Raw genomic sequence first — 16,585 nt, 5'->3', positions numbered from 1 at the left:
ATTGTATCAATTGATATCTGGCATTGATGGAGCAGGAGTGAATTGTAGACAGGGATTCTCCCCATAGATCATCTGAGATCTCAATATTTTACTCTTTACCCCAGGTCTTTATGTATTTGGAGAAAAGGGTGACAAACTGTGAGATGAGGTGTGTTGAGTTGGGAGGGCGATGTAGCAAAGGGAGGCTGTCAACATTTAGAATGTTCCCTTTGATGTAGTGTCTGTTAAAAATCCTTCTTTAACCCGTCTCCTCCTCTTCACCTACACTGATTGAAGTGGATTTAACAAGTCACATCAAAAGGATCATAGCTTTCACCTGGTCAGTCTGTCATTTTAAGAGCAGGTGTTCCTAATGTTTTGTACACTCAGGTATATTTTATATAAGTGGTTATATAAGTTGTTCCTCCTTCCGTCTTCCTATCTTCCCCACTCCCAGGTGAGTCTTGGCACTAGCGACACAGTCTTCCTGTGGATCAAAGAGCCGAGGCCCACAGTGGAAGGACACATCTTCTGCAACCCAGTGGACCGGCCCTCCTATATGGCTTTGATATGGTAAACATCTCCCACACTACCCCCACGACTTCAGAAACAAAGTAGTTCCCCCGCAGTTCACGTTAGAATGGTATACTTTTAACAAATGGCGAAGAAGCACCACATCCCGTCACAATAGATCTAGAGCCAATACGCTCTGAAGACTTACATAAGCAGAAACAGTATGGCTTTGCAGAAACAGACCATGGATGTTGCAGTAGGACTATAGAGTAGGGTTTAGACTAAGCCTATAGACTCAGTTCCCTTAGTGAAGTATAATTTAATGAACAACTTAGCTCTTTCTCTGAGGCATTCAGGTACAGTGCATTCGGAAAGTATTCAGACCCCTTGACTTTTTTCACATTTTGTTACGTTAGTCTTATTCTAAAATGTATTAAATATTTTTTTTCCTCATCAATCTACACACAATACCCCATCATGACGAAGCAAAAACAGGTTTTTAGACATTTTTGCACATTTAAAAAAAACAAACAGAAAAATCACATTCACATAAGTATTCAGACCCTTTACTTGGTACTTTGTTGAAGCACGTTTGGCAGCGATTACAGCCTCGAGTCTCCTTGGGTATGACGCTACAAGCTCTGCACACCTGTATTTGGGGAGTTTCTCCCATTCTTCTCTGCAGATCCTCTCAAGCTCTGTCAGGTTGGATGGGGAGCGTCACTGCACAGCTATTTTCAGGTCTCTCCAGAGATGTTCGATCGGGTTCAAGTCCGGGCTCTGGTTGGGCCACTCAAGGACATTCTGTAGCCACTCCTGCATTGTATTGGCTGTGTGCTTAAGGTCATTGTCCTGTTGGAAGGTGAACCTTCACCCCAGTCTGAGGTCCTGAGTGCTCTGGAGCAGGTTTTCATTATTAAGGATCTCTCTGTACTTTGTTCCGTTCATCTTTCCCTCGATCCTGACTAGTCTCCCAGTCCCTGCCACTGAAAGACACCCCAACAGCATGATGCTGCCGCCACCACCATGCTTCACCGTAGGGATGGTGCTAGGGTTCCTCCAGAAGTGACGCTTGGCATTCAGGCCAAAGAGTTCAATTTTGGTTTCATCAGACCAGATAATCTTATTTCTCATGGTCTGAGAGTCTTTAAGTGCTTTTTGGCAAACTCTAAGTGTGCTGCCAACCCTTTTACCGAGGAGTGGCTTCCATCTGGCCACTCTACCATAAAGACCTGATTGGTGGAGTGCTGCAGAGATGGTTGCCCTTCTGGGAGGTTCTCCCATCTCCACAGAGGAACTCTGGAGCTCTGTCAGAGTGACCATCAGGTTCTTGCTCACCTCCCTGACCAAAGCCCTTCTCCCCTGATTGCTCAGTTTGGCCTGGCGGACAGCGCTAGGAAGAGTCTCCATTTAAGAATGATGGAGGCCACTGTGTTCTTGGGGACCTTCAGTGCAGGTACCCTTCCCCAGATCTGTACCTCGACACAAACCTGTCCCGGGGGCTCTACCGACAATTCCTTTGACCTCATGGCTTGATTTTTGCTCTGACATGCACTGCCAACTGTGGGACCTTATATAGACAGGTGTGTGCCTTTCCAAATCATGTCCAATCAATTTAATTTACCACAGGTAGACTCTAATCAAGTTGTAGAAACATCTCAAGGATGATCCAGCAAAGGGTCTGAATACTTATGTAAATAAGGTATTTTTGTTTATTATTTTAAATACATTTTTCACCTTGTTTATGGGGTATTGTGTGTAGATTGATGAGGAAAAAGAATAATTGAATCAATTTTAGAATAAGGCTGTAACGTAACAAAATGTGGGGCAAAGTCAAAGGGTCTGAATACTTTCTGAATGCACCGTACATGATTCATGACAAAGATTATTTCCACTGTACTACAACTGACCTGGTAATAGAAGCATGTTCTAAATGGCATACATGTACTCCCCTAACCTGGACGACACTGGGCCAAACCCTCCCCTAACCTGGACGACACTGGGCCAAACCCTCCCCTAACCCGGACGACACTGGGCCAAACCCTCCCCTAACCCGGACGACACTGGGCCAAACCCCCCCTAACCCGGACGACACTGGGCCAAACCCTCCCCTAACCCGGACGACACTGGGCCAAACCCTCCCCTAACCCGGACGACACTGGGCCAAACCCTCCCCTAACCCGGACGACACTGGGCCAAACCCTCCCCTAACCCAGACGACACTGGGCCAAACCCCCCCTAACCCGGACAACACTGGGCCAAACCCTCCCCTAACCCAGACGACACTGGGCCAATTGTGTACCGCCATATGGGACTCCTGGTCGGGATCCAACCCCAGGCTGGAGTGACGCCGTAACACTGCGATGCAGTGCCTTAGACCGCTGCGCCACTCAGGAGGACCTTTATGTCCCTAACATTAAATTAAAACTGAAACTAAATAATATAAAAATGAAATATCTGTTTTTAGAAAACTTAAACTAAATAAAAACTAGTAAAGTGGATCTGAAAACTAAATCATAAATAACAAAACAAAATAAAAACGAATATAAAAACACAACTGCAATAACCTTGGTACCTAATGCTAACGATCGTTATGTGGCATTGACATTTAATTGAATTCCTTGAGACTTTGTTGAACTATAACTCTGTCACATACAGTCCAAAACAAATTTGCCACTTGTCATTGTGCCACTGGTAACCTTGCACAAGTGCACAAACACACACACACCAAGTGACATTGACATCTTTTACTAATCATTATCTTCTGTCTGTATGACTCCTGTTCCATAATGTTTTAATCTACGATAAAATAGAGTATTATAAAATAAGTGGTTTTACTCATAATAGCTGATACACAAAGGAGATTAAAATCGGGAAGGATGCTCAGGCTTTTACTGTAGATGGCTTGCTTTGAATTCAATTATACTAAATGATGGTATGTCAGCCCAGGTAAATGTGTGTGTGTGTGTGTGTGTGTGTGTGTATTTATATGCCTCCTGCCAGCTATAAGAATGGCTCCCTGACCAGAGAGAGGATCAGAAACAAGTGTGCTGGAGGGTCATGGGAAGTCTTCTCCTCGGTCCTGAGGACTACACCAATAGGGAACAACGGGAACATAGGTGATGAAGTCAAACATGCTGTATCTATCAGTAGATTTGTTTTAGTCATCAAGTTGGATTGATTTAGAGACTGTAGGCCACAGATTTATTCAGATAATGGCAGGGTTTTCAGATAACGGCTTGATTTTTTTTGATGTGGTGCTGACTGATTCTGAATGGGCTGGCATCTAACGTTCTCTCCCAGGGATTTATTTTGATGTGGTGCTGACTGATTCTGAATAGGCTGGCATCTAACGTTCTCTCCCAGGGATTTATTTTGATGTGGTGCTGACTGATTTTGAATGGGCTGGCATCTAACGTTCTCTCCCAGGGATTTATTTTGATGTGGTGCTGACTGATTCTGAATGGGCTGGCATCTAACGTTCTCTTCCAGGGATTTATTTTGATGTGGTGCTGACTGATTCTGAATGGGCTGGCATCTAACGTTCTCTTCCAGGGATTTATTTTGATGCCATGGAAATCACACCGTCTGCAGTCGGAGTTCACAGATTTGACAAAGAAAATACGAAGGTCAGTGCAAAGACTCTGCTGTGTATTGAAAGGAAGTCAAATTATGGATGGGATTCTATTTGCAATTCAAATGAAAAACTGGAAACGGTAGTTCTCTGTTGTTTCCATCTAAATGAAAAGATGTACAAGCACATAAGTAATTCATAAGTAAGAGATTAATGCATGTAGTTTTTTTATCAATCAATGTTTTATTGACCAATGAATGGTTTCAAAACAGCAACCGGAGCCCTTGTCCAAGACAGACAAAGATAAGTCACGCGAGGCTACAGTATCGCTGTCACCCGCTTTTCCTTATCCTTGTGAACTCCTTCAACGGGGCGGTGAAGCCGGAGGATTAGGAGACGTCATACAGGGTGATGTGAGGAGAGAGGTCAGAAGGGGTGGGGACTTAGCCCAGTGGGAATGAGGCTCTCCATTCCCCCAGTCAAAGAAAGTTCTGTAAGGGCAGGAATCTCCCATCTACTCCCCTGCTCCTTTGCCTGCGTTCCAAAAGCCTCTCTTTGTGTTCCCCATCCCTGTCGTCCCGCTCAGGTAGCCGGCTTCTCCGCCCAGGGGGAAATCCGAGCCCTGGTTGAGGGACAGTTCCTGGCAAAGAGGGTCCACGCCGAAAAGCTGGGTTATAAGATCAGTGAGTGGATGCAGTTCCTTTCTCCTCTCTCTTTCTCCTCTCTCTCTTTCTCCTCTCTTTCTCCTCTCTCTTCTCTTTCTCCTCTCTCTCTTTCTCCTCTCTCTCTTTCTCCTCTCTCTCTTTCTCCTCTCTCTCTTTCTCCTCTCTCTTTCTCCTCTCTCTTTCTCCTCTCTCTTTCTCCTCTCTCTCTTTCTCTTCTCTCTCTTTCTCTTCTCTCTCTTTCTCCTCTCTTTCTTTCTCCTCTCTCTCCTCTCTCTTTCTCCTCTCTCTCCTCTCTCTCTTTCTCCTCTCTCTCTTTCTCCTCTCTCTTTCTCGTAGTCATTTTTTGCTTCCCTCCTAACTCATTATAGTACATTGACTTTCTCTCTCTCTTTTCTTATCTTCTACTCGCTCTTTATTTTTTTACTATTTTCTTCCCCCTGGCATTTCCTTCATCTATCTTCTCTTCATCTCTCTCTCTCTCTCTCTCTCTCTCTCTCACACACACACACACACACACACACACACACACACACACACACACACACACACGTATCTCTGTCCCTCTCTCTCCACAGTGGTCAGTATCAGTAGTCTTTTAGCATAGTGGCTGGATGCAGTTTCACTCAAAAACCCCCGGAAGGGAACAGAATGCCTCAAAGATATTGAAGCATGAGGACTGAATAGGCTACCCCTCGCACTCACTTATCACAGCTATTTGGCAGACTCAATTTTGGCTCTATATTGGTCCAGAATATTAGTGATTAATCAAAGGCGGTGATTTTGCCTTGAGGACCTCGTATCGAGCGGCAGATTGTTTTTTTTAGCCCCCCATAAAAGAAGTCCATTATTGCAGTCAAATTTGCTGAAGGAGAAAAAGAACAGAGTAATATTGTGATCCGTTAGGATATTTCTACTAACTGCTACTGTATGGATCTTGGCAGATGATGCTAGTTCAATTAAAGCACATTGACTACTGCCAAGGCGGATATTTTAAATTAGTCCATGAGGGATCTGTTTGTCTGTTGCCTTCATACAAAGCAAGCAGTTTGGTCCATCTGTCATCATTGGAATCACTCTGGGCCACATTGCTATTTCTCAATGCATCCTTTCAATTCAAAGCCATTGCAAAATGAAATGCTCAAATGTAGACTTTTCCCAGAGAGTTTCAGGAGTCAGAGCCTACCAGGTTAGATAGATACTGTAGACAGGCAGGTTTGTGCATCGATTGATGCTGATTTCTCTTATGACGTTTGGGGCTGGTCCTATATGTGTGGGCATGTGTAGCCTGGCTAAGCTGAAATCTCACTCACTCGTCACCGAAGGTCAACATTCTGCCAGAGAATTTAACTTCAAATAAGACCCTCACTGGCCATCAATAGTAATGAATAATGTATTCACATACTGACAGATCACTCTTTATTAAAAGGAAACCCTCTTATTGACACTATAGGTATTTTTTAACAGTATTTGAGTGTGGGAAATGCAACTCAACTACATTATGTTCTCTGTTGTCCTAGAATGACCTATCAGACAAAGTAAGTTAAACTGATTTAATTCTATAGATTTAGCTACACACAGAGAGTGTCAAGGGATGATGCTGGAGAGGCGAAGCAGATACGGGGAGTCAAACATTTTAATATGGAACGAGACAGGAACAGCGTCAGCACACGGGTAACACAGACAAATAACAATCACAATATGGAACAATGCGGACACAGGAAACACAAACAAGGAACAGACAGAGTGAAGGATTCCAGGGGAGTCCAATGAGCGCAGCTGCGTGTGTTGTTGGTAACAGGAGTGTATGATGACGGGTAGCCTGGCGCCCTTGAGCGCCAGGGAGGAGGAGCGGGAGCAGGCGTGACAGAGAGAGAGGTTACGTTATATCCACCTCAAATGGAATATTATGAACGAGCATGTTGCTTTACATCCTGGAGAAGTGATTTGCTGTTGACTGGGACACCCGGGTTACAGTTTATTAAAGAGCACTGTGTTCTGCTCTCTCTTTTTCTCTCTCTTTCGCTCTCTCTCTGGTCCTCCCTCTTCTCTCTTTGTCTCTCTTTCCCTCTGTACTCTCATTCACTCTCTTTCTTTCTTTCTCTCTCCCCTCCTTCTCATGTCTCTTCTCTCTCATGTCCCTTCCTCTCTTCTCTCTCATGTCCTTTCCTTACTTCTCTATCACCTCCTCATGTCCTTTCCTCACTTCTCTCTCTCCTCCTCTCATGTCTCTTCCTCTCTTCTCTCTCCTCCTCATGTCCCTTCCCCTCCTCTCTCTCCCTCTCCCTCTCCGTTCTTGAATCCTTCTTTAAATCTAGTGACTATTTCACTATTTCACACGCTAGTCATCTTGTAAGCTTGTAGATTTATGTCCTGCTCAGCACTGACCAGTTCTCTCTAAAGGATATGGATTAATCACAGAAAAAGGAGAGGACTGACTTAAATGTCACCTCTGACCTCAAGTAAAGCAAATGATTGTGAAGATGATGACGGGGGTAGTGATGATAATGGTAGTGATGATAATGGTAGTAATGATAATGGTGGTGGTGGTGGCAGTGATGATGATAATGGTGGTGGTGGCAGTGATGATAATGGTGGTGGTAGTGCTGCTGCTTTTGATGACAGTGGTAATGATAATAATTGTGGTAATGATAATATTAGATATGAGTGGTGATGATGATGTCAATCAAATCTAATCAATTATGCCTAAGGCATATCTTCTTCATACAGTCTCTTTGAGGGCCTTTATAAATGAATCTCCCTGACCGCTAAGGAACATTGATTATCCAGCCAGACATGGTGTTCTCCTTGAATTATTTACTTCCTCCTTCGATCCAGCCATCCTGTTCCTACCATGTATCCCCCTCTTTTCTTCTCCCCCTGCTTCTTGCCTTTGATACGTTCCAGCCAGGGGGAGGAAGGCATTGGCTACTTTAAAGAGGACAAGCCACTGAGGAAACATCGATAGAGTGGATGGATACTATCAACATGCATCCTTTCTTCCTTGAAGAAATCCCTGATCTAGCATTGCTGGATTGGTGAAAGCTGTGTGATAAAACTCAATCAATCAATCAATGAAATGTATTTATAAAGCCCTTTTTACATCAGCAGATGTCACAAAGTGCTTAGACAGAACCAGCCTTAAACCCCAAACAGCAAGCAATGCAGATGTAGAAGCACAATGAATAGGAAAAACTCCCTAGAAAGTCACAAACCTAGGAAGAGACCTAGATAGGAACCAGGCTCTGAGGGGTGGCCAGTCCTCTTCTGGCTGTGCCGGGTGGAAATGATAAGAGTACATGGCCATTAAGGCCAGATCGTTCTTCAAGATGTTCAGACATTCATAGATGACCAGCAGGGTTAAATAATAATCACAGTAGTTGTAGAGGGTGCAGCAGGTCAGTACATCAGGAGTAAATGTCAGTTTGCTTTTCATAGCCGAGCACTGTTGTTTACGCCTATCTATTTGTGTTACAGTAAGTCAGTGATAACTTCAAGGAAAGGAGGAAGGAACAATGTGTTTTTAAGGTATTCATTTACGGCCTTCATGTTTTGTTGTGGCACATTCCTTTAAGATGATGTCCTCCGATCAGGAATAGCTATACAAGTTACGATGTGTAGTGTAGTGCTTTGACAGCATAGCTTCATTTTCTGAAGAATAGTGGCTATTATTTTTTATACACCGGAGCCTTTCTTTCAAGACAAACGGATTCTGTCATCATCTGTAACGCCATGTAGGCTACTGTTGTAGTGTTACAGCTCTGCACTGTACTTACTGACAGATGTACAATTCTCATGTAACTCAAGTGATTGTTCCATCTAGCAACTCTATTTGGAAAATATATATGCCGTTTTTTTCCCACAGAGCGTTTTACTCTGGGTTGGGTCTATAGTCTTTGAGTGCATGCTTGTGTGTGTGTGTGTGTGTGTGTGTGTTTGTGGGTCTGTGTGCGTCAGTGCGTGGGCACACACGCGTGCATACTTATGCAATTGAGGATGTATGTGCCTTTATGTCACATATATACAGTGGGGAGAACAAGTATTTGATACACTGCAGATTTTGCAGGTTTTCCTACTTACAAAGCATGTAGAGGTCTGTAATTTTTATAATAGGTACACTTCAACTGTGAGAGACGGAATCTAAAACAAAAATCCAGAAAATCACATTGTATGATTTTTAAGTAATTCCGTTGCATTTTATTGCATGACATAATTTGATTTGATCACCTACCAACCAGTAAGAATTCCGGCTCTCACAGACCTGTTCGTTTTTCTTTAAGAAGCCCTCCTGTTCTCCACTCATTACCTCTATTAACTGCACCTGTTTGAACTCGTTACCTGTATAAAAGACACCTGTCCACACACACAATCAAACAGACTCCAACCATGCAAGATCTCACCTCGTGGGGCATCAATGATCATGAGGAAGGTGAGGGATCAGCCCAGGTCATTGACACGGCAGGACCTGGTCAATGACCTGAAGAGAGCTGGGACCACAGTTTCAAAGAAAACCATTAGTAACACACTACACCGTCATGGATTAAAATCCTGCAGCGCATGCAAGGTCCCCCTGCTCAAGCAGGCGCATGTCCAGGCCCATCTGAAGTTTGCCAATGACCATCTGGATGATCCAGAGGAGGAATGGGAGAAGGTCATGTGGTCTGATGAATCAAAAATAGAGCTTTTTGATCTAAACTCCACTCGCCGTGTTTGGAGGAAGAAGACGGATGAGTACAACCCCAAGAACACCATCCCAACCGTGAAGCATGGAGGTGGAAACATCATTCTTTGGGGATGCTTTTCTGCAAAGGGGACAGGATGACTGCATCGTATTGAGGGGAGGATGGATGGGGCCATGTATCGTGAGATCTTGGCCAACAACCTCCTTCCCTCAGTAAGAGCATTGAAGATGGGTCGTGGCTGGGTCTTCCAGCATGACAACGACCCGAAACACACAGCCAGGGCAACTAAGGAGTGGCTCCATAAGAAGCATCTCAAGGTCCTGGAGTGGCCTAGCCAGTCTCCAGACCTGAACCCATTAGAAAATCTTTGGAGGGAGCTGAAAGTCCGTATTGCCCAGCGACCGCCCCGAAACCTGAAGGATCTGGAGAAGGTCTGTATGGAGGAGTGGGCCAAAATCCCTGCTGCAGTGTGTGCAAACCTGGTCAAGAACTACAGGAAACATATGATCTCTGTAATTGCAAACAAAGGTTTCTGTACCAAATATTAAGTTCTGCTTTTCTGATGTATCAAATACTTCTGTCATGCAATAAAATGCAAATTAGTTACTTAAAAATCATACAATGTGATTTTCTGGATTTTTGTTTTAAATTCCGTCTCTCACAGTTGAAGTGTACCTGTGATAAAAATGACAGACAGACATGCTTTGTAAGTAGGAAAACCTGCGAAATCGGCAGTGTATCAAATACTTGTTCTCCCCACTGTATACATATATATATATATATATATATATATATAGATAGATAGATATACACTACAAACCAACCAAAAGTATGTGGACACCTCAAGAATTGCATTTGGCGAAAGGCTCACGCATACTCAGGCTGACTGGCTCTTGCTCAGGCAAATGAGAAATAAGTGCATTCAGGCTATCCGGAAGGCCACAAGTTAGTTACTTTAAGGAGCAGAAGTTCTGGAAAACGGTTAAAGGCCTGGAGAATTAACCCTCCTCCTCACAGCTGCCCATGTCCCTTAAAGTTAATGATGTGGTTGTTACTGACAAGAAGCACATAGCTGAGCTCTTTAATCACCACTTCATTAAGTCAGGATTCCTATTTGACTCAGCCGTGCCTCCTTGCCCGTCCAACATTTACTCATCTCCCACCCCTTCTAATGTGACTCCCCGATGCTTCTCCCTCTTTTTCCCCTGCCCCGCGACAAAGTTTCTCCCTGCAGGCAGTCACTGAGTCCGAGGTGATAAAAGGCTCCTTAAACTTGACCCCCCCCAAAAACATCTGGGTCAGATGGTTTAGACCCTTTGTTCTTTAAGGTTGCAGCCCCCATCATCATCGCCAAGCCTGTCTCTCCTTTCTGGGTAGGTTCCCATTGCTTGGAAGGTAGCCACGGTTCGTCCTTTATATAAAGGAGGAGATCAAGCTGATCTAACTATTATAGGCCTATTTCTATTTTTCCCTGTTTATCAAAAGTGTTGGAAAACTTGTCAATGATCAACTGACTGTCTTTCTTGATGTCTATAGTTTTCTCTCTAGTATGCAATCTGGTTTCCACTGAGGTTATGGATGTGTCTCTGCAACCTTAAAGGTCCTCAATGTTGTCACCATTGCCCTTGATTCTAAGCAATGTTGTGCTGTTATTTTTATTGACTTGGCCAAAGCTTTTGATACGGTAGACCATTCCATTCTTGTGGAGTATTGGTGTCTCTGAGGTGTCTTTTGCCTGTTTTACTACCTCTCTCAAAAAGTGCAGTGTATAAAGTCTGAGAATCTGCTGTCTCAGCCACTGCCTGTCACCAAGGGAGTACCCCAATGCTCAAACCTAGGTCCTACGCTCTTCTCAATTTACATCAACAGCATAGCTCAGGCAGTAGGAAGCTCTCTCATCCATTTATATGCAGATGATACAGTCTTATACCTAGCTGGCCCCTCCCCAGATGTTATGTTAAATGCTCTACAACAAAGCTTTCTTAGTATCCAGCAAGCTTTCTCTACCCTTAACCTTGTTCGGAACACATCCAAAACATAGGTAATGTGGATAAGAATACCCCTATCCCCACAGGTGTGATTACTACATCTGAGGGTTTAGAGCTTGAGATAGTCACCTCATACAAGTACTTGGGAGTATGGCTAGACGGTACACTGTCCTTCTCTCAGCACATATCAAAGCTGCAGGCTAAAGTTAAATCTAGACTTGGTTTCCTCTGTCATAATCACTCCTCTTTCACCCAGCTGCCAAACTAACCCTGTTTCAGATGACCATCCTACCCATGCAAGATTACGGAGACATAATTTATAGATCGGCAGGTAAGGGTGCTCTCGAGCAGCTAGATGTTCTTTACCATTCAGCCATCAGATTTGCCACCAATGCTCCTTATAGGACACATCACTGCACTCTATACTCCTCTGTAAACTGGTCATCTCTGTATACCCGTCGCAAGACCCACTGGTTGATGCTTATTTATAAAACTCTCTTAGGCCTCACTCCCCCCTATCTAAGATATCTACTGCAGCCCTCATCCTCCACATACACCCGTTCTGCCAGTCACATTCTGTTAAAGGTCCTGAAAGCACACACCTCCCTGGGTCACTCCTCTTTTCAGTTTGCTGCAGCTAACGACTGGAAGGAGCTGCAACAAACACTCAAACGGGATAGTTTTATCTCAATCTCTTCATTCAATGACTCAATCATGGACACTCTTACTGACAGCTGTGGGTGCTTTGCGTGATGTATTGTTGTCTCTACCTTCTTGCCCTTTGTGCTGATGTCTGTGCCTAATAATGTTTGTACCATGTTTTGTGCTGCTACCATGCTGTGTTGTCATGTGTTACTGTGTTGTCTCTCTTGTCATGGTGTGTGTTTTGTCCTATATTTATTATTATTCCCGTCCCCGCAGGAGGACTTTTGTCATTTGATTGGCTGTCACTGTAAATAAGAATTTGTTCTTAACTGTCTTGCCTAGTTAAATAAAGGTTCATTTAAACCATTTAAAAACCTGCTAGTTGAACATCTCATTCCAAAATCATGGGTATTAATATGGAGTCAGTCCCCCCCTTTGCTGCTATAACAGCCGCCACTCTTCTGGGAAGGCTTTCCACTAGATGTTGGAACATTGCTGCGTGAACTTGTTTCCATTCAGCCTTAAGAACATTAGTGAGGTTGGGCACTGATTTTGGGCGATTAGGACTGGCTCACAGTCGGGCGTTCCAATTCATCCCAAAGGTGTTCGATGGGGTTGAGGTCAGAGCTCTGTGCAGGCCAGTCAAGATCTTCCACACCGATCTCGACAAACCATTTCTAGACCTCGATTTATGCACAAGGGCATTGTCATGCTGGAACAGGAAAGGGTTCTTCCTCAAACTGTTGCCACAAAGTTGGAAGCACAGAATCATCTAGAATGCCATTGTATGCTGTAGCGTTAAGATTTCACTTCACTGGAGCTAATGGGCCCGATCCATGGAAAACAGCCCCAGACCATTATTCCTCCTCCATCAAACTTGACAGTTGGCACTATGCATTCGGGCAGATAATGTTTTCCTGGCATCCGCCAAACCCAGATTTGTCCGTCGGACTGCCAGATAGTGAAGCGTAATTCATCAGAGAGTCCAATGGTGGCGAGCTTTACAACACGCAAGCCGACGCTTGGCATTGTGCATGGTGATCTTAGGGTTGTCATCAAAACCCATTTCATGAAGCTCCCGACGAACAGTTTTGTGCTGAAGTTGCTTACAGAGTGTTGGAACCTAGGACAGATGCGTTTTTATGCGCTTCAGCACCCGGTGGTTCCGTTCTGTGAGCTTGTGTGGCCTACCACTTCACGGCTGAGCCGCTGTTGCTCCTAGACATTTCCACTTCACAATAACAGCACTTACAGTTGACTGGGCAGCTCTAGCAGGGCAGAAATTTGAGGAACTGACTTGTTGGAAGTCACTGAGCTCGTCAATAAGGACATTCTACTGCCAATATTTGTCTATGGAGATTGCATGGCTGGGTGCTTGAGGTTATACACCTTCCAGTAATGGGTGTGGCTGAATTAGCCGAATCCACTCATTTGAAGGGGTGTCCACATACGTTTGTATATATAGTGTCCATGCACAAGGAATGCAAGCGGCCTTCATTAATATTTGATGAATGCATATCTATACAGATAGATCTTAATCAGATCCCTATGTGGCGAGCAGAGAGGAGTAGAGCGGGTGTTATTTACATACAGTCACCGCACAGGCAGGAGAGCAGCAGGCATATAGGTGGGGGAACCCAGTGCCCTGCAAATGCCAGACTTAGTAACGCCCACTCTATGACAAGGGCCAAGGTCGTGTGTGTGTGTGTGTGTGTGTGTGAGAGAGAGGGAGAGAGAGACTGTGTTTGTGTGTGTCTGTTTATGCAACAGTGTATTGATCTGTGAGAAGACCGGTGCAGTGATGCAGAGTGTAACATGCTAAGGAAATGGATGTGCCAATACCTCACTGACAGGACATGGGTGTTTTCTGGTTTATGCTGTACTTCACCTGACTGAGAGATGCACTATTCAACATGTTCTACCCAATGACGCCCCAGGTGTTCCAAGACATTGGTGAGGAATGATTGTAGAAAATGTCATTATAGATTTTAGACTACACTTTTCCTCATAGTGTTACGGTGCTTCTAGCAACCCCTTGTCATAGATAAGAAATGCGCATGAAGAAAAACGCAAATGTATCTTCGTTATAGCCTGACATCAAAACAGATTTTTCCCAGGATTCCGTATGGTTTAACCAGGCTTTCTCTCTTATGTAGTGGGGGAAAATCACTACATCAAAACCCCTGCTGCTACTGTCATTTTAGACGCTTTTTGGCGCTTAGCCTATTTCCCTTCTCCCCCTCTCTCCATACTTTGAGTTGCTTTATTTTCTACACATCCGACCTTCAGTACATCTCGTCATTGAGGGAGGCAAAACAAAGCAACAAATCAATTGGGGAAGGCATACTGGGGATCCATTTCATTCAGATTGACACCCCAAGGCTAACATCGGCCGGCGTGACTGTTTTTAATGGTGTACACGGGAGAGCCAATTCCGTCTCACCACAGTATATATTATAATAATGCTCCAGTAAAACCACCTGAAACAAAGATTGCTGAACAAATTTCAATTTCACGCTGTTAACACGTTTCATGTGGAGCCTTATGGATATAAATATATATATATATATTGTGGTCATGTATTGCGTATTTGCATGAGTTTCGACACCCACGATGGGAAAGATGTCATGCAGTACAGGCTACTGTATAAATGGTCCCACCATAAACTGAACAAATAAGCTAATGAGCCTTTCTAAGGCCTCTATAGATGTTTTAGAAATGATGCATAAGTCAATGTCATGCTATACAAAGGGTTGCAAACACTTGTGCCACATTTGACCAAGGAACAGATATTTCATAACACCCTTTGTGTAGTATAATCAATAGTGCTTATGAAGATTTTATGAATGCTCTATAAAGCCTTTATGTGTTGTTGGACAGAGGAGTATGCTCCAGTAAATCTTCATATGTCGTTGGACAGAGGGGTATGCTCCAGTAAGTCTTTATATGTTGTTGGACAGAGGGGTATGCTCCAGTAAGTCTTTATATGTTGTTGGACAGAGGAGTATGCTCCAGTAAGTCTTTATATGTTGTTGGACAGGGGAGTATGCTCCAGTAAGGATCTCTTACTCAGTTTCTGGAGGTCTGTAGACTTTCACTCCAATTGCAATGAACCTACTACCCTTCTACCCTGTTGTGATGAATCTTGCTGGAACTGGTATTGAATTAGCACTCTCTTTCATTTAGTATAGATTAGAAGATCACAATGCACGAGTGAAATACTGTAGACTCTGGAACAATAGACTGGAACAATTGATGAAATGTCTATTTGAGGCTCTGGGTCAACTATACAGATCCTATAGATGGGTTGGCTGACAACGCGCATCGTTGGAGCTGAAAGCCGTGTGATGTTATGATTATGAACGGTCAGATAACTAAACAACAATGACAAAAAGCTTCAATGTGGGGAATCTTAGGTGGCTCATTTCAGCTAGTTCTTGATACCAGCAACATAACAATGTATTTGAGAGACAACAATTGCTCATTGTGCAGAGTTATGTTTTCAAAAAACATTTGGAGACGAAATATACTTTACATGTTGTCAACAATCTAAGCCAACCCCTTCTGTTTTGCCGCTAAACAACCAACCCGTCTATGGAACCTTCCTGCAAAGATATTAGAAACGGAGGAGATAAGAATCTCAGCGGGAAATGTATGGAGAAATGTATAACGCTCTGCCCAGCAAAGTTTCCACAAATAACGTTGTCATGCTGTGTCGCGCGGTTGCTAAGCTAATCGTCACGCAATACTTTCTAAAATTCAGGTTATGAGTCAAGAAGGGAATTACTCTTTTCACGGTGCAATACTGAAGTAACTTTTTTTGTAGCAGGTTAGGAGTACTTACACAGCAGTAAGTAAACCTGATATTTTACTTAATGTAAGGTTTAGCTTCTTCACGTAATTCGTTCTCATGTTTTGTTTTTGTGCTAGCGCCCAATTAACTCCTTGGAGAGATCTCCTTGTCGGAGTGTACCCAGAATGCACCGAGCAGCCCATTGACGATATAGGTGGCAACGTAGTTTCCCATCTCCTCAAAAGTGTCATCCTCATCTTCCAATTGACCTTTTGCTAAGCCCCCCTTCTATGTCCCCCTTCTAACCACTGGCAAAATCCACTCACAATGATCGCAAACTGTTTTTAATACGCAATTACATTTAAATTAAACACAGACTATCCCTACTTAATCAGGAAACTCTTGGATATGTTGTGGTGGACTGTCATTGGAATTGCTTCACGGGAACCTGCTAAAATTGTTTGTAATGTGGCTAGCCAGTGTCAGCATGTAGTCAAAGCTAGCTGCAACCACTTGTGGAGTAAACTAGTGCTCTCAAATCCTTTTCTGATGACGACAGTAGATGGGAGTTGTATTAATAACATGGCTAACATAGCTAGCTAGCTTTAGCAACGTTTGGTGGTCAATGATGTCTGAGCTAGCAAACCATGTAACAAATTTATAATTTCAGATTAGAAAAATACTGCCAACAGGCTCTGCATTTTAGGAATCACGGTAGCAAGTACTCCTGTTGCACTGTTCAATTATTT

At 43.6% G+C, this 16,585-nt stretch overlaps 1 protein-coding gene across 3 annotated transcripts in view; it reads left to right on the top strand.

The window, feature by feature from the left end:
* LOC139367026 (xylulokinase homolog (H. influenzae)) overlaps window positions 1-16,585 on the top strand; it is a 60,082-nt gene that overhangs the window by 12,071 nt on the left and 31,426 nt on the right. For 2 of the 3 annotated variants that reach the window (XM_071104912.1, XM_071104914.1), the window contains 5 exons: window positions 437-552; window positions 3,496-3,611; window positions 4,048-4,121; window positions 4,339-4,491; window positions 4,653-4,749. In XM_071104912.1, the coding sequence (XP_070961013.1) occupies window positions 437-552; window positions 3,496-3,611; window positions 4,048-4,121; window positions 4,339-4,491; window positions 4,653-4,749 (556 nt within the window). The remainder of the gene's footprint in view (window positions 1-436; window positions 553-3,495; window positions 3,612-4,047; window positions 4,122-4,338; window positions 4,492-4,652; window positions 4,750-16,585) is intronic. The other variant, XM_071104913.1, reaches the window with a different exon arrangement.

This window comes from Oncorhynchus clarkii, chromosome 15, assembly GCF_045791955.1.
Source record: "Oncorhynchus clarkii lewisi isolate Uvic-CL-2024 chromosome 15, UVic_Ocla_1.0, whole genome shotgun sequence".
NCBI classification, from domain to species: domain Eukaryota; kingdom Metazoa; phylum Chordata; class Actinopteri; order Salmoniformes; family Salmonidae; genus Oncorhynchus; species Oncorhynchus clarkii.
This window is presented reverse-complemented; position numbering and strand designations above follow the sequence as displayed.